Source organism: Crotalus tigris, unplaced genomic scaffold (assembly GCF_016545835.1).
Source record: "Crotalus tigris isolate CLP2741 ecotype Arizona unplaced genomic scaffold, ASM1654583v1 scf7180000017639.5415321, whole genome shotgun sequence".
Classification (NCBI taxonomy): domain Eukaryota; kingdom Metazoa; phylum Chordata; class Lepidosauria; order Squamata; family Viperidae; genus Crotalus; species Crotalus tigris.
The window spans coordinates 4,100,629-4,127,202 of NW_024096532.1; the positions used below are offsets into that span (position 1 = coordinate 4,100,629).

Consider the following 26,574-nt stretch of genomic DNA (forward strand, 5'->3'; position numbering starts at 1 on the left):
GCCAAGTAGGGGAAGATTGTCAGAGGTTCTCTTAGGTGCAACCACATTTACCCAGAATGAATATAGGAAAGACAGTGGTATAAAAGATGATGACATCGCCACTATGCTTTTTATCTGATTCATACGTGCTAACCATGGTTAATGAATCAGGTACAGGTAGTCCGCAACTTACAACAATGCACTTAGTGACTGCTCAAGGTTACAATGGCACACACACAAAAAATGGCTTTCAACCATTTTTCACACTTACAATTATTGCATCCCAGTGGTCAAATGATCAAAATTCAGACTCATGGCAACTAACCCACATTTACGACGGTTGCCATGTCCCAGACTCATGGGATTCCCCTTTTGCCACCTTCCAACAAGCAACAGTCAATGAGGTAGCCAGATTCATTTTAAACAACTGTGTTACCACTTGAACAACTGCAGCCATTTGCTTAACAAGTGTGGCAAGAAAAGTCAAAAAATAGGGAGAAGTTCCCTTAACAACTGTCTCGCTTAGCGACAGAAAGGTTGGGCTCAATTACGGTCGTCAGTGGAGGACCACCCGTACACTCTACTCTAAAGTAAACCACCAGCGAGCGAGCGAGCAACGTCCGCCGCGGCGGAAGCCCTTTCTATATACTCTCTCTCCCCGTGAAAACTTCAAATTTAGGACCCGGATCGCCTCCCCCCTTGCCTTTCAAACACAGGAGCAACATTGATATGACTGGAAAGGACGCGCCTCCCCATAACGCGAGAAGGGAGCGGCGATTGGGCCTGGTTCCGCCTCGCCCCTTCCCGCCCTGAATGTTGGCTGATGCAACGTGGCCACGCTTGCAAATAGCCCGAGAGCGAGGATTTGAGCTCCTCGTGCCACGGTAGAGCCGATACGTCGGGATGCGAAAGAACGGTAAGGAGGGCAGAATTGGAGCAAGGTGGGCAGAAGCTCCGCCGGGCCCGAGGGAGAAAAAGCGCCGGGAGAACAAGTTTCTTTGTCCGCGGATGCCGTCGCTGGGGCAGCTGCAGGATTAAAAAGCGAAGGGTTGCAAAGATAAAGCTCCTTTCCCTTTCTAGCCCATCCGCGTACGCCAGTATCTCTTACTGCCGATTGCTTCCCCTGTTGGAGTTCGGTCTGCTCCCTGTCAAAAATTGCTGATGAGAGCCACAAATAGGATAAAACGAATAACGACCCAGGGGTGGGAGGCAAAGGGAGTTCTGAATAGCTCCCGATTTAGGAAAAGGGGCGGAGGGGAGGGGGCTCTTATGGCGTAAAATGTGAGGCAGGAGAGGAATTGCAATATGAACGTATTAACTGGTGTGTACTGTATATGTTTTTCATTAGACTTAGGGTTAAAGCATGTTTCATTCATACAATTTCAATTCTAGTTTTCTGCCGATGGAACACCTTAACACAGGTACTGAAATTCACTTGTAGAAATCTTGATGTAATAATTAAATTCACAACATCCATCTGTTTTGGTGCAGAGGTGATCCAGGATGGTATGCCTTTCTTAAGGAAGAAATAGTTGCTATACTTGTTTTGACACTCGCAGGTTTATTACTATAGTGTTTGGAATTTTGGGGGCTGCAAATATTTGCCAACCACAAATGTTCCCCCCCCTCTTCTGAATGCATACAGAATAAGAGATTGATCTGTCAAACAGTCTTGCCTAAGGTAAAGTGAACTGTTGGCTTTAGGTAGCAGATGGTGAGGATATGGTGGGGAGGTCCTTGGGGTTCACAAATTCCAGTGATCTTCGACTTGGGACCATTTCAACCAAAAACATTGGTTGCTAAGCAAGACAGTTAAGTAAGTTTTGCTCCATTTTATGGCCTTTCTTGCCACAGTTGTTAAGTGAATCACTGCAGCTAAGTTAGTAACATGATTAAATGAAACTGGCTTCCCCGTCCCCGTCGACTTTTTTTGTCAAAAGGTCATCACATGTCCCAGGGATACTGCAATCGTCACAAATTTGAACCACTTGCTAAGCATCCAAAGTTTGATCACACAACAGCTGTAAGTGTGAAAAAGAGTCATAAGTCACATTTTCAGTGCTGTTGTAACTTTGGTCACTAAATGGATGGTTGTAAGTCGAGGACTAACCTGAATGCATGTGAAGTTGAGGTGTGGTTTGCTCACCTGGACTGAAATGTCCATTATTGCTGGTGATAAAGGTAGTGTACATGATGAAACCAGGATCAAGAAATGCTTTGTCTAAAATGAATTCTATCACAGTTCATCCATGAGAAAAAGCTTTGGGATTGGATTTATTTTTTTTAAAGCTGTTTTTTTAGTGGCCACTTTCAATACTTGGCCATTACTAAAATAGAATCTTAGTTAGCCTTCTCAAGTGATAACTCATATAAACACATACCCTGAGCATCCTCCACATCTAGTACACCCTAGCCACCGCATCACATTGGCTCTGTATTAGGAATTATACTTTGATATAGGAATTCTCAAATTATGGATCAGAAAGATTGTCTTTTTATTTTCCAAACCCAATTTTGTGCAGATAAAAGAAAAACATTGTCAAAACCTGCTCTAGGTTTTGCTCCTGTCTCTGCAAGTTTTCAATTGGCAATTATACTGTGACGGTTCAAAACCTCTGGGATATATTAAAACTATTAAAAAATTTAATTTATATATGTATATGTATATGTATATATGTGTATGTGTATACACACAGTGTGTGTATGTATACTGGTATGTATATGTATATAGAGATATTTACAGAAATAAAAAATACATATTTCTTGGCAGTAACTTTAGAGAAATCTGTTCGTGAAGATCACCCCATGGTGTGAGACACTTGTCTTTACATATCTAAATGTTTTAAATAAAACCCGATACAAAAAAGATATTGAAACTTTGGAAAGGGTACAGTAGAAGAGCAACAAAGATGATTAGGGGCTAGAGGCTAAAACAAACGAACAGTTGCAGGAAGGGACATGTCTAGTCTAACAAAGAGAAGGACTAGGGGTGACGTGATAGCAGTCTTCCAATATTTGAGAGGCTATCACAAAGAAGAGGGGGCAATGTATTATCCAAAACATTTGAGTGCAGGACAAGAAGTATTGGATGGAAACTTATCAAGGACAGATCAAGCCTAGAATTAAAGAGACATTTCCTGACAGAATACTCAGTGGAGCAGCTGGCTTTCAGAACAGGTGGGGCTCCTTTAAGTTTTTAAGAAGAGATTGGATAGAATTTGTCAGGAATGGTATAGAGCAGGGGTGTCAAACTGCTGGCCCACGGATCGGACGTGTCACATGGAAGCCACGCCCACCCTATTGCCGGCAAGGGCAAAAGTGTCCCGATACATTGCGTGATGTCACGTGACGTCGCAAGTTTGACATGTCTGGTATAGAGTCTCCTGCATGGGCAGCAGGTTGGATTAGAAAACCTTCAAGGTTCCTTCCAACTCTGTTATTTTGTATTCTATATATTAATAGGTGGGCTGTACACATATTCTATACATTATTATAGTACCTATGTGCAGCAGTGGAGCTATGTTTGGAATTGGGTGCAAACAATGGTGCTTGGGTGGGAGAATCAAAGTTGTAAAGGGGGTAAGGCTTTGATTGCAATGCCATGTTCCCCACTTTTCAGTTTTCAGTCATATGTCACAGATGCCCATAGGTTCAAGGATGTGCTGAACCAAACATGGAAAGATTATCAAAAAGTCAAACCAGATGTGCATTAATTTGTGAAGGAAATCTGTTTTGTGGGGCTAAGTTTGAATTGTTCCTTCGATGGCAAAGGAATTAATTTCCTGTACAGATTTTCCCTGTCACAAAACTATTAACCAATTGTTTAATACTAACAGCTGCCAAATATACTTCCTACCTGAAACATGCTATTGAAGTGGGGGGAAAATCTGGAATAATTTGTTATGGATTTAGCCAGATGGAAATTTGTGTCTAAGGTTGCATTCTCATGATATAACAAATCTTGGTTAGCTTTAACCTTAGAAAAATGAGGTAAGAAATTGATTCAGTTAATCATAGGACATGTGTTGTGCAAATACAGCCTGGAATGTTAGTATGTATGCTTATGCATGTGTGAGGGAGAAAATCTGGGATATAAACGTATGTGGGTAAAGGCAGAGATCAGTTTCCCATGGACTCAACAGTATTTAGACACAAGCAATTGTAGTCTGTTGTTTGGGGTTAAGGGTGGAGTAATTTTTTATTCTAAAGCAGTAACAGATGTGCCTATGATGGTGATAAGAATTTAGGAGGAATTTTTTCCACAGTAAAAAAACAAACTACCGTAGTTTGGAGACACTTCCATTGAGAGCCCTGGCAAAGGACTCATTCCAGAGTATGCTGTAATAAAACTCAAGCCCAATCAGGAATTCCCTTGCAGCATCTGTTTCAACAGCAGTATGGTTATACTCTTATCACATTCTATTCATGATGAATACCTGTCTCCTCTGCTGATGTAGTTAGACTCTGGACATGAGCTCTCAGTGACTGCCTTTGCATAACATAATCAGGTTCCTTGGCTTAGTTTATAGGAGTTTTCAAACAAGATTAGTTTACCATGAGAACTTGACGGAATTCCATGGAAAAACTAAGGGTAAAAATAGTTCACTCCAGTGCAGCCAGTTTTCTATCACTAGAGCTTTGCCCCTTGATCAGACTTTAGAAATTTTGGTCTTGACCAACAAGTTCTATGGTCTGAAGAAGTTTGAAAATCCTGATTTAATTGGTTGAAATCATATGGCACATTAAAACATAAACTAAGCACATTGGTTGGGTTTGCACAACAGCCTGCTGATTGAATATATTTTTGCTTTTTGTATAGGACGTATGTACAAGCATATAGTGCTACTTCCTCCTGGCTTTCCCCATAACAACTCTGTGAGGAAGGTTGGGTTTATTTGTTTATTTAGAAAAGTGACCGTTTATGACTGCTAATCTTAAGTAAATGCACTTGGATGGGAATTCGATCAGTATAAAACAACACAGAGTTAGGTTAGGTTAAAAAAAAGACTGGTCTGAAATGATTCAGTAACAAAATATCTGAAAGAAGGTCAAAATAATCCAGTTGTTACGTATTGACTGAACAAAGCCAAAATTTTTAGGTGCAAATTTCCCCGTGCCACATAACTGCATTTTTTTTTTTTTGAAACATTGATGGGGTTTCATACACAGTGTCCTTGTTTAAATGTGTCACTAATTTATTAATTGTTGCCTACCCTGGACCACAAAGGGATTAATAGCCACGTTTTAGATGTGTGTGGGGGAACCCTGGTTGTGAGATTAGTTCCTATACAAGGCATTGAGTAAACTATAAAAAATAAGTTGAATAAACTACATTTCAGTTAACCCTGTATGCCATATAAATACAACGTTTTTTCAATCCTGGCAGTATGCTAAGCATGCAGTTCCCTGTATTCTGTGAACTCAGCTGTTGTGTTAATTCCATAAATTATGGTTTGTTACATGTGGGTTAGTATGATTTCTCAAGTCAGACTAATTTGCTAATGAGTCCATAAATGTGTCTGTGATTCCACAATATGGAAATGATTTCCCATGGACTTCTTCTTAGGCTTTCTTTTTCCTTCCCTAACTCTGAGAATTTTAGATGGCTTTTCATCCATGTTCTGATCTAGTCAACCTCTGCTTAGTTTTTCCAGGCTTATCCAAGTCCACCTACTGTGGCATAGACCAAGAGGTCTGGTCAAAAGTACTCAGACAGTAAGAAACCTGAAGATAATTGCCTGTAAAGTTAAGTTGAGCTTACAATTAGCTGGTAAAGGAAATAAATTTCAGATAGTACTCACGTTACAACCATTTGTTTAGTGACTGTTCAAAGTTATAGCCACACTGAAAAATGTGATTTATGACCACTCCTCATATTTGCAACTGTTGCAACATCTCTCGGTCATGTAATCAAAATTCAGGTGCTTAGTGACCGTCATGTATTTCCAATGTTTATAACATTCCAGGGTTATATGATCACCATCTGTGATCTTCCCTGAGAAGCTAAGTCAATGGGAGAAGATGAATTGTTTAATGATCAGGTGATTCACTTAACATCTGCAGTGATTTGTTTAACATCCATGGCAAAAAAAAAAAGGTTGTAAAATTAGGCATAATCCACAACAACCACCTTGCTTAGCAATGGAAATTTTGGTCTCAGTTGTGGTTGAAAGTCGAGGATTATCTGCACGTTTCAAAAGGCTTTGCTCAGTTTCAGCCAGGGTGCCTGGACAATCTGTCACCTAATTCTAAAAAATCAGGAGTAGCTGATAAAAGCGTATGCCTTTTAATAAAATTTGTTAGTTGGAAAAGGGACCATCAAAATCCTTCTACTTTTTTGACATTATAAAGCAGGGGTGTCAAACTGCTGGCCTGTGGGCCGGACGCATCATCCGGAAGCTGTGCCCATCCCATTGCTGGCAATGGCAAAACTGTCCAGATACATTGCACGACGTCACGTGACGTTGCGAGTTTGACATGTCTGTTATTGAGCAAAAGCTCCTGCAGTGTCTGCTGCTAAGCAATCTCTACACCGAAGTGAGACACACACTGAATTAAATGGGGCTTCTTGCATTGTGCACCTAGAATTATGGTCTTAGCTGCCTACTGACCACATTTATGAAAGTAGGAAGAAAACAAAACCGATTATGAGAAAGGCTAATCTAAATTTAAAAGCACTTTAATTTAAAGTACTTTTTTGTGCCTTTTATAATTTTCAAGTTTTTAATGTTAACAATAATAAAATGAACTTGTATCTTTGATTTTTAACTTGTCTGCCATCCATAGTCATTTATTTGATTGTGAGATGGGTAGCTATATAAATATGATGAATAAATAAATTTAGAAGGGGAATAGGAGCAAGGGGAGATCTATCTTAATTTCTAATAGTCTCCTAATCTAAGAGAGAAGGTTTAAAGTGGCAAATTGGTGGCTTGTGTCACTTTCTTTTTAACGAGTTCTCCTAAAGTGACCGATGGCTTCGGTGCCAAGGCTTGTAGGTCACCTTGTAACATGATTCTAAACTGGGCACAAGAAGGCGGGTGGTACAGAGATTTTGGAACTGGCTCTGGAGACTAGGACTTTGTGCCATTTCAGATTAGAGACTGTCGACATACAGTTTGCTGCAGAAATATATGGGCTTCAGTAGATTGAATTCCAAACTCTGGGGCTGGCTGCATGTAGCACCTTGCACTACTAGGCTGCCAAGACATTAACTGGTATTTCACTAAATATCAGTTAATACCACCTGCTACCTTTGCATTAAGACTTAATATGGTTATTTTGTTTCAGCATTACATTTGAACATGCAAACCCAGCCATTCTGCCTGTGCTGAGTGAATATGAATGGGGAAAACCATTCCTTTGCTGCAAATGTATTGCAGATAGTCCTCAACTTACAACTGTTAGTTTAACAAATGTTTGAAATTACACCAGTGCTGAAAAAAAGTGACATATGACTGGCCCTCGCATTTATGACCACCACAGTGTCTCTACGGTTGCATAATCAAAATTTGGGTGCTTGGCACTGGCATGTATGTATGATGGTAGAGGCATCCTGAGGTCACATGATCGTCAAAGTCAATGGGAGAAGCCAGGTTTGCTTAATTGACAGCATGATTCACTTAATGAATGCAGCAAAGCTGGTCAAAAAATTGGAAATGATTCACTTAACAACTACTTCACTTAGTAATGGATGTTTTGATCCCAGTTGTGGTTATAAGTCGAGGGCTACTTGTACTGTGTTAATTAAAGCCTCCTGTGAAATTTTGAGGGGTTTTTTTCCAAGTGACCAAATGTATGGATATCACACCTGACAGGAGGAACTTAGCCTTGGATGATATCAACTGCTGCCAAATTCAGTAATCTGGCAAATATTTTTCCATCTTCTGAGGATATAAACGCAGCCACATGCAGGCGTGTTGAATTTCAAAAACATATCACTAAAGCAGGAAGAGAATAGAGGATTTGGATGAGGTTGGCAGAACGTGAGCAATAGAGATGGGAATCTGTATTTATATATTAAAATATTATTCTGTTGTCCTTGGGAAGCTCAATCCTGGAAGAGCTAGAATAGGCTGAAAGAGGGACTGGTTTCCACATCCATCAAGGGCACAACACATTTGCTTCTCCTTAACTTAGTGTGTTCCATGAGTACATCTATTGTGGTTCCCAAGCAACAACTTAATGTGATATGTGCACCTAACCTCTCTCAGGCCTGCTCTGCTGTTCTAATCATCATAACATGCTGCCTCTTGCTAAAAAAAGGTTAGATACATTACAAAATAAAATGAGTCTATTACCAGCATGCCTTTAGGAATTCTTCAGATCACCAAAAACCTGTTCAAGGGGAACCTGATTGCCTGAGGCCATAAACGGGTAGAATTTCTCTCTTTTTTAAAAAAGGAAAAAATTTCAACTATCTGTTGGTTCCTTCTGGGAAACATTTGCAGGTAAAGACAAGAGATGGACGAATATCTTTTCCTGTTAAGAAATATTAACATAATTAATTTTGTTTCTACTTGGAAACCACTTTTGGACTTGGTGTTTGAGGTGGGGAAAAAATGAAACTTTGATTTTAGGTTTTGCTGATTAGATAGATTTGTTGTTATAAAAATGGCCAGTATTTCTTACAATATAAAAGTAAAAAGTTGAAGTTTGATGTTATAAACCTTATTCTACTGCAACAAAAGGAGTCGGAAGTCAATGCTTTTTTTTCTTTTCTTTTCCCCCTCTTACCTACACTCTCTTCCCCTTTCCCTCCCTTATTTTACCACTGTTTTCACTTTTCTTTGTATTTCTGTATTTATATTTTGGTATATTAATAAAATTTAAAAATTTATATTTTGGTATATTAATACAATTTAAAAACAGGATTTCAAGATGTATTGAATTGAAATTATCAGAGACTAGCACACTCTCTGTGCCCAGTAGGACCAGAACATCCTCTGAGGACCACATTTGGTATATATCTGAATATTCCCCTTCGACTCTTCATCTCCTCTCAATTTCTCTCCTATTCTATCAATTCCCAGCATTCCATATCTGAGCTGCAAAAACCCAGATGACCATTAGATGGCAGCTGAGGGATAATTTTACTACCTCTACTGGTCATCTGAAGTTTTGCAGTCCAGATATGATGTGCCCAACGTGATTTAGGTCACTTTCCATTGCAGTCCCAGAGAAGAACTTTGAGCCAACAAGTCCATTAACTGCTTGTTTATCCACATTTTTTTTCTTTGGAGAAAACAAGCAAGGAAGTAAGTTCCAAGGTGCTGCGAGCCGCCAGCAGAGCATCATCGATTGTGTCATTTTTCTGTACATGACTGGATTTGCGTGAAAAAACTCAGCCACAAGCTGGCTGACTACATTTCGCCCTTGTACGTTGTGTGCATTCAACCGACGTGATCATTCTATGGTTCACTATCATGATAACCCAGAACATTGAGCAATAGGAAGGAAGACAGTTATTTGGAGCAACCAGGGACCCATGTGTAATACCTGCCTGCCTCTCTTTAAAGTAGCGGTATTCTCTTTAAAGTAGATGTGTGGATTTCAATTCCCAGAATATTCTAGCCAGCATTGCTAGCTGTCGTATTCTGGGATTTGAAATCCATATAACTTAAAATGGCTAAGGTTGGGGAACATTGCTTTAAAGAGTTAACCACACAATGTGGGGCAAAGACGCAGCTGCTTTAAGGGGTTGGGAAGAAGTATTGTTTGTATCTGTGTGGTTGTCTGCCTTCTCAAACTGGATTAAAAAAAGGTAGCTCAGGGAGGAAGGAAGCCAACCTACTGAGGGAAAGCCCCATTTTCATGAGCAAAAGAAGTAAATAAAGAGAAGAGATGGGCACATATAACACATTTAAGTAAAAAAAGGAATAAACCATGTCACGATGATTGGGCAAAGCCAGACGTTATGGATCACCATAAGAGAGAGATAATTTTAACAGGGATATCCTTGGTACTGGTGCCTTCATAAATAATCAAAGTATCAATCTAAAATATTTGAGTGGAATCAAAGGTTTATCTGGCCATAGTTTATTTAGATTATATGAAATAATATCCATCAAATCTGGAATCTCTCAATTTATAAAAATCATTGGATATATGGAGCTTGGACTGTTGTGAAAATGATATATATTCCTGAAAAAGGATTATATGCCAGACATTAAAAATTATATAAAAGATTATAGACAAAACTAGACATTATGATTTCATTGGGTCTGGATATAATTTACTGTCAAAAAAATTGAATCATAATGATAAAATTGAAAAATGTGATTTGCATACCTCACCATACCTTTTTATTAATGTAATTTCATTATGCTCTATTTATTTCGGGGAGATTGAGTTATTTCCTGCAAGATAGTTTTTCTGCTTATGATGGAAACCTTTGCACTACTAAAAATACAAGGACCGCTGCATTCACTAATATGCAGTTAGTAATCTTACTAATGGATGGTTGTTTATATAGTGATATACAGGTAATCCTTGACTTACAATCATTTGTTTAGTGAACGTTCATAGTTACAACAGCATTGAAAAAAGTGACTTGTGTCAGTTTTCACACTTAAACAGCTATTGCAATATCTCTGTAATCCCATGGTCAAAATTTGGGGGCTTGGCAACTTGCATATATTAACAACAATAGCAGTGGCTTGGGGTCATGTGATCAACTTTTATGATCTTTTGACAAGCAGAGTCAATGGGGAAGCCAGATTCACTTGATGACCATGTTACTAACTTAGCAACTGCTGTGATTCACTTAACTGTGGCAAGAAAGGTCATAAAATTGGGCAAAACTCATTTAACAACGGTCTTACTTAGCAATGGAAATTTTGGGCTCAGTTATGGTTGAGGATTACCTATACTTTCCATTATAATTCACCTGGAAGAAGACAGCTGTTTGTAGGTGGTGGATGGCATTTGAAGTGTTGGCCACAGTGTCGGTTCTCTCACCAAGTGTCTATCGTGGAGGGTTGTTTTCTGTTATAAATTAGAACTCAAAGAAGAAACATAACAATACGTTCTACAGTATGGAAAAATTTAACAATTTACCAAACGCCAAAATTAATGTTTATAGATTAGATGTTATATTTTTCTGTTAGAAGGAACCCTGAAACTCAGTTAAATTCAAAAACAAATTTGTTTTCTAAAGTCACTTTGACATGGTGGCATAATTCCATAATTTAATTTGCCATTTTTCTACAGGAGAAACTATTCATGCTTTCAGTAAGAAAGGGTATTCTAGCACAGGGCTTTTCAACCAGTGGTATAGGTATCACCTGTGGTACATTGGCACCTGGCAGGTGGTACGTGACCATCCTAGAAAAGTGGTAGCGGGGGACAGGAATGAGCTGAAGCGGTGGCAGCACCGCACAAGCCTGAGCGAGAGACGGCTGGAGCTGCAGGGCTGTCAGGGCTCAGTGGAAGCGCCAGGATCAGCACTTCTTCAGGACTGTCAGGGCTTAGTGGAAGCACCAGGATCAGCGCCAGGCTCCAGCTGGAGCTCGGCACTAATCCTGGTGCTTCTGCTGAGCCCAGAAGAAGCGCCAATCAGCTGGAATGTTGCAGCATCTCCAAGGTCTTGTGATTTACATTCAGATGCTTGGCAACTGATTCATATTTATAACGGTCACAGTGTCCCAGAGTCATGTGAAGTGACCAAAACCTGCTGCAACCACCCAGCAGATGGGGGGAATAAAAGCCAAACACCCCCTACCCCACCCCCGCTGCCAATCCTCAACAGAAATGCTCACAACAATGAAAACTTCAGACAGGAGGAAGACCGCCGCTGGGCTCTTCCTTGGTTGTGGCTTGGAGGGCACTTTTTTTCAGTGCCATTGTAACTTCGAACAGTCACTAAGTAAACTGTTGTAAGTTGAGGACTACCTGTACTTTATCACTTTTTTCCTTTTTTTTTTTTTTGGTCGAGTTTTTGACACCTTGCTAGGCGACTGGTGGTACTTGGATATTGCCATATCCTAAAAGTGGTACAATGGGTGAAAAGGTTGAAAAGCCCTATTCTAGCATATGATCCCATATATAGTACAATACAAACTCAGTTCAGTATATTTTGTAGGAACATAAGGTTTAATATTAATTTATAAAAAGATAGCAGACTGAAAGGAAACATCCATCTTTAACTTCTATTTCATTCTATTATAAATTCTTTTCCAGAATTGTGGAATTGCCTTACAACACTGTTACCAAATGTGAAAGAATGATCCAACATGACTATTGCATTTTGAGCTCTTTTTAGAAAATAAGTGTAATGTTAATAATAAAGGTTCTAGATCAATGATGGCGAGCCTTTTAGAGACCAAGTGCCCAAACTGCAACCCAAAACCTACTTATTTATCTCCGGGTGCCAGGCGTGGCCCACTGGGTGGGCGTGGCTGTGGTGATCATGGCAGACTGGGTGGGTGTGGCCAAGGTGGGCGTGGTCACCTCGATGTTGCTTATGGGGAGGGATGCTGTAGGGGCAGGCCAGGGTTGGGGGAGATCCAGGGGGTCTCTGGCAGATGGGGCAGTGGGCAGGAGGCTTGCCCTGCAGGGTGAAGCAAGGCAGGATGGAGATACCATTGTTGCAGGGCAAGGCGAGGCAGGGGCCGGGGCAGCTGCTGCCTGACATCATCGGCCCCCGCACACGGAGGCTAGCGAGCGCATGGGGGCTGACAGTGTCCGTCAGCAGCCACAGCCTGCCGGCTCCTCAACTGATGCACTCTGGGGCTCTGCAGCCCATCACCAACAGTTCAGAGAAGCCGCCTCTGAGCTGGAAGGCCGGCTGACAGCTGAGGAGGCAATGCAGTGGGTTGTGCCTGGGAAAAGGAGAGCATGTGAGGCCAGGAGGGATGGGCAGGGGGGAGGGAAACCAGCCGTGCTGGGATGCATCCAACCACATGGGACCTTGGCGAGTTAGCAGGCAGCTGGTTGAAGAGGGATGGTTGCCATCTCTGTGACATGGCGCGTGTGCCCACAGAGAGGGCTCTGAGTACTGCCTCTGGCATGCGTACCATAGGTTCGCCACCACTGTTCTAGATGGTATTTCCAGTGTTGTATATCAATTGTTCTTTAAACTTCTGCATCCGTTTGATCATATAGTCTAAACTTGTTCATTTTCTGAACCATAGTTCAACAGCAACTTGTTGATCTGAGTTTTGTGCGATAAATTTCATATTATATGTTTTTCAAATTGGTCAAACCTTATTTTGGAATTCCTTTGGGAGTATTTATACATATTGTTGAAGGAAAAGTCTTCATCATGGTTCAGTCCAAGCCGGGAATAAACAACATGGCAACTGCTTTAGGAAGAAGGTTGCAGTTTATTGAAGAGGAGAGCCAGACAGAAAGATGGTTCTGGAAGAAAAGAGAGAGTGAGCACATGTAGGGAGTGGGTTTTTAATATCTTCTTGAGCCTTTTGTTTGGAGTTGCTCCTGTGGCATGAACTTTGACCTTAGTCTGAGTGTGCCTTTCTGGTATTCTGATGGTGGTGGGTTAATCCTATTATGTCCCAAGGGTCATATCCTGCTTCCCTGTGGCTGTGGCTGATGACTCTTAGATTTTTGGTGTTGATTCTAGGGATCTTACTTCCTAATCCCAGTTTCCTGACTCTAGTCTGACAAGGTTATCACATCTGCATTCTGCAAACTTGGTTTCTGTTTGCGACAGACAGGCTTGGGGGGGGGGGTTCTGCCTTTAAATCCTTTAGAGAAATATATTCTGTTTTTTAAATATTTCTTTTTCTGTGAGGAGCTGGCTTCCCACAATATTAAAACTGGTGAGTTGTCTCTTACCATTTTGAGAAAGAATCTCAAAGGACTTCATTTTTGTTTTATTAATAATTCTTGAAGTCTGTATAAATACACTCTCCATTGTCCAAATATCTTCACAAAATTAAATGTTTAATATCAAAACAAGTAGTGATAAATCTGAATTTTTTTCTGCATTCATCCCATACTTTTAGCATTCCACCTAATAATCCCTTATAGCTACATTCTTTTTTTTTTAGCATCAGATCAAACATATTTATACAAACCATGGTCAGATTGTATCATTTTAAAATTGTTTCATTGAAATTGGAGGGAGTGTTGCTGTGTAATTTTATGTCTCTTGTAAGGCTTTAGATGTTTTAATAGCAAGTGTACAAATAAATGAATTTCTGGATGAGTACTATTAATTTTAGTCTGTTACCCTGTTTCAGACATCACTGCAGCACAAAGATTTAGTTTGTGAACTAAAAAAATCCAGAAGCTGTGAAAACCAAGGAAGTTGGACACTGCTCTGAAGCATATTTGCCCACTGCATTCTTGTGTGATCACATGAAAAGCCTGCTTCATAGGTAAGTTCACAGCCCCTGTGTCCCCCTGAGTAAATGGGATTTAATTGGAACCAGTATTATCTTTGTAACCTTTTATAATAAGCAAAACAGAATCAAATGATCAATTAAGTAAACCCAGGATTGTTTGTTCTAACTGCTAGGGACTATTTTAGGCAAAGGTAAATATTTCCACAATCCTTTTAACAGTGCTTGTTTGAACTGGAAACCCTCAGAACTACAGTAAGCCTAAAATTTGGGCATTACAAAATAAAAGATTATAGAGTTGTGATAGAGCACCTACGTTGCACAAAAAAGTTCCCAGTTTCAATTCTTGACATTTTTTTTTTGATTGAAATGTCTGGAATCAAATATAGAAACTAATTAGAAATACCTCTGCACACGTTCATAAGTTGGCCTGCTTTTATTAAAAATAAAATACAGGTGAGGGGACTTAGACTAATATATCACCTAGCATTCATCTACAGCATGAGTGTCAAACTGCTGACCCACGGGCCGGTTGCATCCTGTGGAGGCTGCACTCACCCCAGCTCCAGCAATGCAAAAAAAGTCACGATACATCACGGCATGTCATGTGATACAGCGAGTTTAACACCCGTGATCTACAGTTTCCTCTCAATTCCAAATGTCTTCTCATTCCAGATGTTTTCTCTATTCTGATAAAGTTCAGAAGACAGGGTTGGAGTCTGGAGTGATCTACAAAATACTATAAATTGAAATCTTTTCGGTTAAGCATCAAATTATTGTCTTTTCCTAGGCTTATCTATCAAAGAGGCAATTAAATGTACCCTGGACACTTTTGCTTAGGGAACCGACTGCCAAATCATGGGAAAGCTCTTTTGTAATTGAGCATCCACAAACACACCAGTCTTGCTTCATAATTTGATGTAAGATAACTGCCTTGGAGAGCTGTCATTTATGTAATTTGCAGAGATAAAGATAGAAAAGTCTTTCCTAATTTGCAGGAGATTAAGGTTAGCAAACAAAGCTGTGGAATATTTGCTGAGGACAACTGGCACTTATAGTCTTGTTCCAGGGCTGCTCCTTGTTTTGAATTCCCTCTCCCTTGGTGGCTGGCACCCATTGCTGCTTTTCATATCTGATTTTGTTCCATGAAGGTTAGATCAACCTCAGTTTGCTTATTGTGAGGAATAATTCAATTTTTGCGTAGGTGGAACTGGAAAAAAAAGTGATCAGAGAATAAAGGATCACCCTTGATACAAAGCCAGGCCTATTGTTGGAATTAACTTTCCTAGTGAAGATTGCTTCCCCTCTCTCTCTCTCTCTCTCTCTCTCTCTCTCTCTCTCTCTCTCTCTCTCTCTCTCTCTCACACACACACACACACACACACACAAACACATAGACAATTTTGTTGTTGTTCAGTTAAGCATGTCCAACTTTTCATGACCCTATGTACCATAGCATGCCAGACTTCCCGCCCTCCAGTATCTCCTGGACTTTACCCAAATTCATATTCATTGCTTGGATGACACTATCTAACCATCTCATCCTCTGCCATCCCTTCTCCTTTGACCTTTAGTCTTTCACAATATCAGGGTCTTTTCAGTGAGTCCTCTCTTCTCATTAGGTGGCGAAAGTATTTGAGCTTCAGTTTCAGTATTTATCCTTCCAAAGAACAGTCAGGGATTGACTGATAATGCTTAACTAAATAATCCTGATTTTTAAGGCTTTACAAACTAATGTTAGCACCATAACTTTGGCTCCAGAAAGCATTTGAAATATTGGTATTGTAAAGTCTTGCCTCAACTAGTCCTCCCAGGAAAGCAAAACTCTTGAGACAGGTATCATCTAAAAAGGAACTTTTATTGAGAGACAATGACAGCAAGAAAGCAAAGCAAGATCTAGCATTTTCCCATGCAAAATGTATATTAAAGCATCCCTAACAAACCCCACCCCAAAGGCCAAATGTCCGGTTTTATTTCATCCAATCCTCAGGTACGAAGTTGTTATGGGGACCAGAGTGATAAGTGTAGTTCCCAGGCACCATTCTCACGGTTTTGATTTCCCCTTGACCCAGGGCACACTCCTTCCGTTAACACCTCTACCAGCCTCCCCCTCCCAATGGTAGAACAGCAAAGCATCCTCCTCCAACCTCCCAGCAGAATGGCAGATTTGAACACAGAAAGAAAACCTCTATAATAAATGAGGGTCTGATAGGTATTGTATGGTCTTCTCTGGATATCCCATTTACCAATAGAGTAGTTGCATGCTGCATTAGCTGGAATTTCTCTGTCTTAAAAAGAACATTCCTGTAGACCATGTGACAGCAGTTCAGTTATGAGATTATTAGGCCCAGGCCATGTGCATGTTCCTTTAGCACAGGGTCTCCAAACTTGGCAACTTTAAGATTTGTGGACTTGAATTCCCAGAATTTCTTTCAACTCCCAGCATGGCTGACTGGGGAATTCTGAAAGTTGAATTCCACGAGTCTTAAAGTTGCCACGTTTGAAGACCTTTGCTTTAGCAGGAATGACATTTCATTCAGATTATGCTACCTTCTTTATTATCAAGCCGAAGAATCGTCTGTCCAGAGCATCCATATGTTTCGGACAATACCCAGATTAAAAATGTCCAATTTACAGACAACAGGAAGAAGTAGTATTATGTGTGTTCACTGCCTTGAATTATTTATAAAGTAATAAACACAGGATAAAAATCTAATGAACAAACTTGTACTTGGGAATGGATCGCCTATTTCTAAAAATGGTGGACAGCATTCTTCAAGTTGATGAACCACGAAGCCACACATTCATGAACTGCTGAAGCCATCCATTTTTAATATATAATTTGTCAGTTCAAGGAAGGAGAACACTGTCTATTATTTTTAGTAATAGTCCATTCTTAAATATGACATACATACAAATTCCAAAAAGACTTGGGGATGGATCTTGTTCTTAAACTGGAGAAAGTCTGTACTGAAGATTCAGCTTCATTTTATTAGCCCTCGTTCACTTCAGGCAATTGTGAAACACTTGGATAGCCCTACCTGTTTCAGGGGAAAGTATACCACGTGCACACTGATTACATCAGCTACCTGCATGACCATCTTTTATATAGGAGCAAAACTAGAACTGTAGGACTCTATAGTGCAACCACTGTAAGGATGTAGTAACTTTCCACTTTCACTGTAGCTTACTTCCCACTCACAGAGCTACTCCACTAATACTCCATGATCAATAATGTCAAAAGATCTACATAAATCTGTTAATAGCACTTTCTGAGGAAGCAACCAAACCATTTCAGTGCTCCATTAGATCTGAAACCAAACTACAAAAGGCATCATTTGAGTCCCTACATCACAATGTATGTTTGGCATTGTCTTGTTCAGGAACCTATGGCTCTGGTGCATCCATAAACACAACAGACAAACGCCATGATCCCAAATCCCTAATCTCTTCCCACACTGACATGAAACAGCACCAATTCTATTGGAGCAATATAAGAATCATCAGCCATGCTCCCCCTCCCAATGGCAGAACAGCAAAGCATCCTCCTCCAACCTCCACACTTGCAAGTATATCGAAGCCTGGCACTCCACAAGTAATTCCATCAACAGACACCTTGACCCACAACCAGCCTACGAACCCCTCAGAATCCAAATCAACCGTACAGCCAACCAGAGACAGCACCAACCCTCAACCAATCGATACAGACCCCCACCAGCACTTCATCTCCCAATGACCCTCGTAAGATCCATTACAAGACCTTCACTTGACACAACCCATACCTGACACATCACAAGACCCTGACCTGATATGATCCTGATCTGACTTAACCTCACCATCACAAGACCTACTGATCACATGAAGCCCTTATATGGAGAAGAATACCAACACTGACATTCCCTAAATTCTGCTGAAGATGTTACCTAGCCTACAAGCTTGGGAAACAAACCTCCACCCTCATCCTACACCTGAGCTACAGATATTCTCCACTATCACAAAGACAAAGTTTCTATTAAATTGTGATATATAATTTGAGTATAAAATGAGGATGATTTTTATCCTCAAATTGCTTTAAATGCTATTGTAATTGCACAATGACAGAGAGATCAGTCTCATTTTCAGCAGAAAAATTAGGGGTTAGGAAGAACACAAAAGGGGAATTCCCAGGAGTTGGGTTGGAGGTGATAGGCGACATTTTAGAATAGGTGGGGATGTTTTAAGAACTTAAATTAGAATATGCAGAAGTGAAAAGAAGTGGGAAAGTTTCATCTAGGATTATAAAGGAGAACAAGAAAGGAGTGAGAAGCAGCTATGTAAATCTCATTGTCAGATTGCTGATTAAAAAAAAAAACGGGTTTGATGTCCCTTAAAGAGATTTACCTAGCTGCTTCTTGTTTCTTTTGTTTTGTCTTTTATACTGTAAAAGACTGAAGAGGAAATAGATTTAGATAATTTATTCTCCTTAAAGTTTCTAGTTCTTATAACTAAAAACAAATAGCTGAAGAGTTTCTGAAAGTTACCAGTCTATACAAAACTTTTAACTTTTATTTAACATGGTTAATCTAGATTTTTCCTCAAGATAAATCTGCTCTCTGTCACCCCCACCTCCCAAATGGAGAATTTGCTCACTTTTTTCCCCTCATCCACAGCTATTTCGTGAGAGCTAGCTTTTCTTTCCCAGCCACAAACCGCCATTCTGTTTATTTAGAGAGGGAGAAAAAGTTTCAAATTTACCAGGACATTTTGGAAAGCATCTAAATTATATGTGCTTATGTCAATTTCAATAATTCTAGAAAACCATCATTAGGACAAGAAGAATGCACACTTTGAGGCTGCTTGAATCTCCCTGACCAAAATGGAAAAAAAGAGTTTGAAAAGCACGCTGTGCTGGGGAATGTTTGGCAATAAAGAAGCATTTTTTCCCTCTTGGTGGGAATGAATATTTATTAAGTTTCTGAATATGAGACCAAAAGTAGTTCCAGAACAGACAAGGAGTTAATCTATCTCCCATTCTGTTATTTTCCCTTCATTTTCAGGCAAAAATTGTTTCCTCCACCTCCTACTGTTATTTCTCCTCTTCCTCCTCCTCCTCCTCCTCCTCCTCCTCCTCCTCCTCCTTCTCTCTCTCTCTCTCTCTCTCTCTCTCACACACACACACACACACACACACACACACACACACACACACACACCATAATTCAGAAATATAGTGCTCCACAGAATTTACTTTGGTATATCAGTTAAAATTGTGCATGGGTCCTATCCTCAAGGTTATCAGACAAAAGTGTAAACACACAAAATAAGGGAAGGGAGATTAGCCAAAACAAACTGGTAAATTCTTTACAGAACATTCTATCCTGATGAAGCCAGGCTGAAATTTTTCAAAGACTTTCTTCTTAAGACGTAGTTGCTGAGGCAAATATTGGTGCTTTGTAATCCTTTATCCAGTACTATATCAATGGTAGTTTTACCTTGGAACGGAAAGTTTTACTTTTGGATTCTGAAAGCAGGTTCCCTTTGTGACCAGTGACCAAGTTGATTTTCCATTTGCTGTTCCCATTTACTGGGAAGAAAGAGGCCCAATTTCCATTTTTCATCCTGCAAACTACATCCACACTGAGCTGAGGAAATGATCCTTAAACATATAGAACAATGGTTCTCAAATTTGGCAACTTTAAGATGTGTGGACTTCAACTCCCAGAATTTCCCAGACAGTATGCTGGCTTGGAATTCTGGGAGTTGAAGTCCACACATCTTTAAAAGTTGCCATGGTTAAGGAACACTGATACAAAGGGAGGAAGCATCTTGAATTCTCTGAATTTGTGGAATGTTTCTGTCTTTCCAAATTGGTGTTTTAGAGCCAGGATTGTGGCTTGTGAATTAATCTTAACATTTCAACAAATGTGTGGGTTGTCCATTCGTTTAATCTTTTTGTTGCTGTTTGTTTTCTAGATTGGCTTCTTGAAGAACATCCTCCAGCATGTGTGTGTACATAAATCATATTATATGTGCAGTTCATTAAGCCAAATAATAGTATTTTTCTCTCACTTAAAGTTCTGCTATTAATGAATGGTGTATACAGTGGCCCAAAACACATTATGACTGAAGATAGATAAGTCTATTGAAATACCTGCTAAATGTATAATCAAAAACATCTTATATTGTGCTAATACTACACACACACACACAAAAAAAAAACCCACAATTTTTTGAGAGATATTTAGGACATGCTAATGCCTCTGTAGTTGCATGACAGTGTGAGAGCAAAAAGCTGTTTGTGTATACTAAGTACCTGACGTGTGAGCGTACATTTCCTAGCAAATAAGGGACCTATTGTCAATGTGCAAAGATTCCATACATTTAGAACCGTATAGTTAAACTTTTTCTAGTACTACACTTGAAAAGAGTTCTAGATCGGGAAAGAAGATCTGCTATGTACATTTCTAATCGAGACTAGTATTGAGGTGTGTGAATTTGCAAGAAGCATAAGTTCCAGATCACAGTGTGACATTGGTGTGTTTGAGTCTCATACTGTCTCCCTTGATGGAGAAATCCAAAGCAGACCTAGAAATAGCTGGAGATCCTGAGGGTGAATCCAATCAAGATCTTCTGCCTGAGGAATCTGCTACTCGCCCTACCTGGGGATCAAAGGCTCAGTATATCCTCGCCCAGGTTGGCTTTTCTGTTGGACTCGGCAATGTCTGGCGTTTCCCCTACCTGTGTCATCAAAATGGTGGAGGTGAGTTGACTTGGGCAGTTCTGCCAAATTTGGGACTTGGATTCTACTGCAAGATTCTCTCCCTTTTTTCTAAGAAATTATGGCTTCTCACATAAGATTCTGATTATCCTTTTACTACTGTATATGCATATAACATCTAAAACTTAGATACATACTCCCTGTAAATGGAAAAGGAATGATTTTCTGAATTAAACTACACATTTGAGAAATAGCAAATAGACCACTTTAGCAGTTTGGCCGAAAGCAGGCAGGCAACCAAAGTGGTGCATTTATTACAGAATACATTCTCTACCATTTAGATACTTATTTTTCTGGCAGGAGAATTGGAGAATCTGGATTTTCACAATTTTAGTTATCTAGTTTCCCAGGACAAGCTTACAAGGCCACCACACGCTCACTTTCGAAACAGTATTGTGTGAAGTTGATCCTTTTGACAGTGAAGAAAATTATCTCCCTTTCTAAAGCATTTGGAAACAATATTTTTAAACAATCTGCTTTTGATGGTAACAACAAATCTATCATACATGTGATCCATTTCATCAGGTTTAAAATGGTTCAGCACTTTAAGGCAGTGGTCTCCAATTTTTCAGGCTTGGCGGCCTGATGGGGGAGGGAGAAGGGATGGTTCTGTGTGAGCGGCAGGCGCATGCATACCCAGCCCACTACTCACACAAATGGAGCTTCATATGCAAGTATTGCTTGCGTGACCCAGTTCTGAACAGGCCATGACCCGGTAGTAGGCTGCGACCCAGGGATTGGGGACTCGTGCTTTAAGGGGTATAAATGTCTGGTTAAATAATCTTGCCAGGTGCTTAAGAAAAAACAGTAGCACAGAGACATAAATGCAAGAGACCTTCAGAATGTGATCCATAAACTGTATTCGTCTCTTAAGAGTAATGAAGGCCAACAGCATATTTAAAGGAGAAGATCCATTCTTTAGCAATCAAGGCCAAGATTTGGGGTTTGCTTAATCTGCTTACAGCCAGTTTGGTGTAGTGATTAAGACACTAACCTAGGAACCAGGAGACCCTGAGTTCTAGTCCCATTTTAGGCACAAAGCCAGTTGGGTGACTTAGGCCATTTCACTCTTTGTCAACCCTTGGAAGAAATCAGTGGCAAAAAAATCTTGTCAAGAAAATTGCAGGGATTTGTCCAGGCAGTCACCAGGAGTCAAAAACTGACTTAAAAGGACACATACAAAAAACCAAAAAACTCTACTAGTTTACTGGCACGTCATCTTTCCCCTTAGTTCAGCGTGATTCAGGAGACTGTCATTTGTGAAATAATTGCCATAATGACTGGAATCCCTAAAACAGTGGTGGCGAACCTATGGCACGGATGCCAGAGGCAGCACGCAGAGCCCTCTCTGTGGGCACGAGCGCCATCGCCCCAGTCCTAGGCCTTCAGCTGGGTGTTATAAAACCTTTTTGCTTTAGGCTTCCGCTGCCGTGTACAAAAAAAAAGGTTCAACCAATCAGTCAATTTCAACTTCTCGTGGGAAAAAAAAAAGATCTTGCAAAGTTGGAATTGATTGATTGAACTTTTTAGTCCCACTCAGTCTGCCGTTACCACCGCAGCCACACCCAGCCAATGGGCCACACCCACCCGGCACTCGACAATGCATAAGTGGGTTTTGGGTTGCAGTTTGGGCATTCGGTCTCTAAAAGATTTGCCATCACTGCCCTAAAATATTGCCTTTTGCTGGACAGGTTCTTTTCTGCTGCTATACCTGGTCCTCCTCCTCGTCATTGGGGTCCCTCTCTTCTTCCTGGAGCTGGCAGCCGGGCAGATTATCCGACAGGGCAGCATTGGTGTCTGGAAGCACATCAGCCCCCGCCTAGTAGGCATCGGCTTTGCAAGCTGTGTGGTGAGTGCTGTGTCACTGTTCTTCTGAGTCTGATATTTATTTATATGTCTTAAAAAAAAAGAGGGGGGGAAAGCCCTTCAGAATAAACCAACCGGTCAGAAAAATATTAATTGGTTAATCTTTCTAGTAATCAAAAGGAACTTTTGATTCTTCTAACCTATTTATTTATTTATGAAAATTTGTTTGCTTCCCATCTTGCCAGCTTACAGCCTATATTCTTCCCTAACCTATGACACGTTTTCTTTGTTACCTCCTGGGAGATGGCTTTGTAGCATGCGAAGCAGAACAACTAGATTCCTAATAGCTTTATACCATATAGTATTAATCTTGTTAACTCTCAAGACTCTTTTTTTCTGCTAACGTATTCTAAATGTATTCTCTCTCTCTCTCTCTCTCTCTCTCTGTGTGTGTGTGTGTGTGTGTGTGTGTGTGTGTGTGTGTGTAGGTCTTTGGTTATTTGGGTTTTCTCCCACGTAAAATTGAAAGTGTCTTGGCGACGTTTTGACGAAGTCCCATTCATCATCTTCAGGCTGGTGTTTTTGGCTTCATGCTTCTAGGAGCAAATGCTCCTAGAAGCACAAAGCCGAAAACACCAGCCTGAAGATGATGAATGGGACTTCGTAGAAACGTCGCCAAGACACTTTCAATTTTACGCAGGAGAAAACCCGAATAACCAAAGACCTACATACAAACACCCGCGAAAACCTCAGAAAACACACTCACACACACACACACACACACACACACACATATATATATATCATGTGTATGTGTATGTGCATATGTGTACTTTATATGTGTGTGTGTACCTATGTACATACATACTTTTGAGATCAGATATCAGAATTTCATTTTTTTATGTGCCACTGTGTCCATAGAAAAATGTGACAATAAAGGTTATCTTATCTATTGGGTGGAAATGTTTACCCTCTGCTACCTACAAGCATACTCTTATGGTCTAAAAAAGAGACTACAAATAGTTATTGACTTACAACTGGTTGCTTTGCAACAGTTCAAAATTACAGTGGCCACTCAACCTACTTCTGAAGTTCCAATAGCCAGGAAGATTCCCCGTGGTCATTTAAACACATTTTGGGTGTGCTCAGCAATAAGCCTGCATTTAGAGCCATTTGTGGTGTCCCACGATCACACGACCACAATTTGAAAAGTTTTTTTTTGCTGAAATCTGACGTTTATTTCCAGATTCTAGCAAAAAACAACCCATAGCAAACAATGGGCTTGCTTTGCGACCGCTGCGTCTTCAAATATGTGATTGTTTGTAATGTGGCAGAAGGAAGTGAATGTATGACTGGTGAACTCTTTTATTAAAAATATTTAATTTGAATTAATGAAAACATAGATGAAATCAAACCTAATTTAGTTTTTATTTTGGACTATTCCCTACGGTTTGGAGCGAAATCCTCAACCTGGAAAAGTTTAGAATGGCCATTCCCTCAGTCTGAAAAAAAGTTGCACGTCTCTATTTTGGAGAAAAGGAACATTTCAGAAGAAGTTTAGCATGTTCTAAACACATTTCTTTTCAAACGTTTTTGACATCACCTGTAGTTTGTAGGCAAATGGTTCCTCTTCATCAAATCCATGTCCAGGGACAATATGGAACACTGATTCATTTTGCTTTCCTTTTAGGTGTGTTCTTTTGTTGCCCTATATTATAATGTCATTATGGCATGGAGTCTTTTCTACTTGGGTAATTCTTTCCAGTTTCCCCTTCCGTGGAGTGATTGCCCAGGAGCAGAAAATGAAACAGGTGCAGGTAAGTCGGAACACAGGAAACAATAGGCATTTGTGGCTTTTTTGGGTTTTGTGGCATCTCTATATCACAGAATTATGCTGCTTTTAACAAGGATTCCTGCACACAGTTCCCAATTCCCAACCCTGAACTGTATGGTGGAACAATGGTTTAACCAGCTCTTTCCCTCCCAACTTATGGCAAGTTTCAACTTCTCCTAAGGCTCTTTAAAATACTGATATCAAAATATCAGGAGTTGGTTGAGTAGTAGATAAATCCCAACTATGGTTTGACCATTATAGGTTGACTGTAATTCAGATGTGTCTAGTCCATTGGCCACTTGTGGCCCTGGACAGCTAGTAATGCATTCCTGCAAGATTGTAAATTTTTAACATTATTATGTGATTTATATACATTAACTATATTACATACTGTATAGGCGGCCTAAGACAATTTTTCTTTATTCAGTATGTGGAGCTAAAAGGTTGGACACCATGCTTTAGCTTAAAGGGAAAGCACATGTTTTTGACACAAAATTTCTAGATAGGCCTGAGAAAAAACACTTTTAAATCACAGAGAGCTGCTATAAGTCTGTGAACAAAAAAGAGACAGACTCCTGGTCTGGTATAAGGTAGGCATATACAGTATAATCTTGCTAATCTACCATGAAAGAATATAGGAGTGGAAGATTGTAAATAAACCAGTAGACTGGGCTGGGACACAGCAATATTTTGAATTCTTAAAAGATAATCAGGTATTAAACTTCATTTCTTAAAAAGTTTATCCACCCAATCGCATGAAACGTCATCTCCTCGATGCTGAAGGAGTTAATTAAGAGTTTCTACACTATATATCCTCCTTTGCAAATTGTCTAAGTAAATGAACAGTGATTCCCCAGAAGGGCTGTGATACCTGGATTGCAAAAATCTAGGCAACCATTAGAATAATATTTCTCAGTCATGGCAACTTTAAAATGAATGGACTTCAACTCTCACAATATTCTCATCAACATGCTGGTTACAGGGAATTCTGGGAAATGAAGTCTAGTGAGAAACTGCATTACAGTATTGAAGATGAAAGTGATACAAAAACTACAGTTGCTGCCATCTAGTGGTCATGCAGATCTTTGTCGTTCAGATATATACAGTAAACACATTGCTATATTAGTCAGCAGTCTTTTCCATGATATTTATGGGTTCTCTTTTATTATTACTATTTTATTATTGTTAAACTTTCCCTTCTTAAGGCAGCCAAACTATTACTCTGTAATAATATTATAGACTACCAGCTTTCAATCTACAACTGCCATACATTAAATAAATAAAATAAATTGTCTGTTTTGGGTACTTGGGAAATGGAAGGAATTTAGTTTAATTGGGTGTTACCTAGCTAGCTGCTGTCTGAAAAAGGAAGAAGACTTTACAATATTCCATATAAGATTTTCTCTGCTTTCTTTATAACAAACTATATTTCTTTTGAAATACATAAAAGTAGAAACTTTCACGCTTACAGGCATTAGAACAATTTATCATTAACACTTCTCAGTGATTCTGAAAAGCAGTAATAAGAGCAAACATTGGAAGAGAAATTTGGATTATAGTTGATTACTTTTGTGAAAAGGCTCAACATATTTTATCTGTTCACCCTGGAAAGCTGACACAGCACTTAAATTGTTTAAAAAAAATTGCAAGAACTTAAGACACATTGAAAGCTACCTTAGACCAAATAGGCAGTTGGCCCATCCAGTGTCTTACACCCAAATAGTATCAGTCTTTGAGATTTCCAGAGAAGAATCTTTCCCAACAGTACTTACTGTCAAGAGATAGATTATAATATGAAATTTAGACTTTCTGCATGCAGAAAGACACTCTATGCCTGTAGTTTGGGAAAATACATTTGAATGCATCAAATTATAGTACATTTCAAGAGAAAA

At 39.7% G+C, this 26,574-nt stretch overlaps 1 protein-coding gene across 3 annotated transcripts in view; it reads left to right on the forward strand.

The window, feature by feature from the left end:
* Nucleotides 1-787: 787 nt before the first annotated feature.
* The window catches only part of SLC6A16 (solute carrier family 6 member 16), a 46,633-nt gene continuing 20,846 nt past the window's right edge, over nt 788-26,574 (forward strand). For all 3 annotated transcript variants that reach the window (XR_005555741.1, XM_039335254.1, XM_039335255.1), the window contains exons 1-5: nt 788-895; nt 14,184-14,321; nt 20,238-21,024; nt 22,734-22,891; nt 24,539-24,665. Coding sequence is in view for 2 of the 3 variants with exons in the window: in XM_039335254.1 (XP_039191188.1) it covers nt 20,829-21,024; nt 22,734-22,891; nt 24,539-24,665 (481 nt within the window). In the remaining variant the exon portion in view is untranslated. The remainder of the gene's footprint in view (nt 896-14,183; nt 14,322-20,237; nt 21,025-22,733; nt 22,892-24,538; nt 24,666-26,574) is intronic.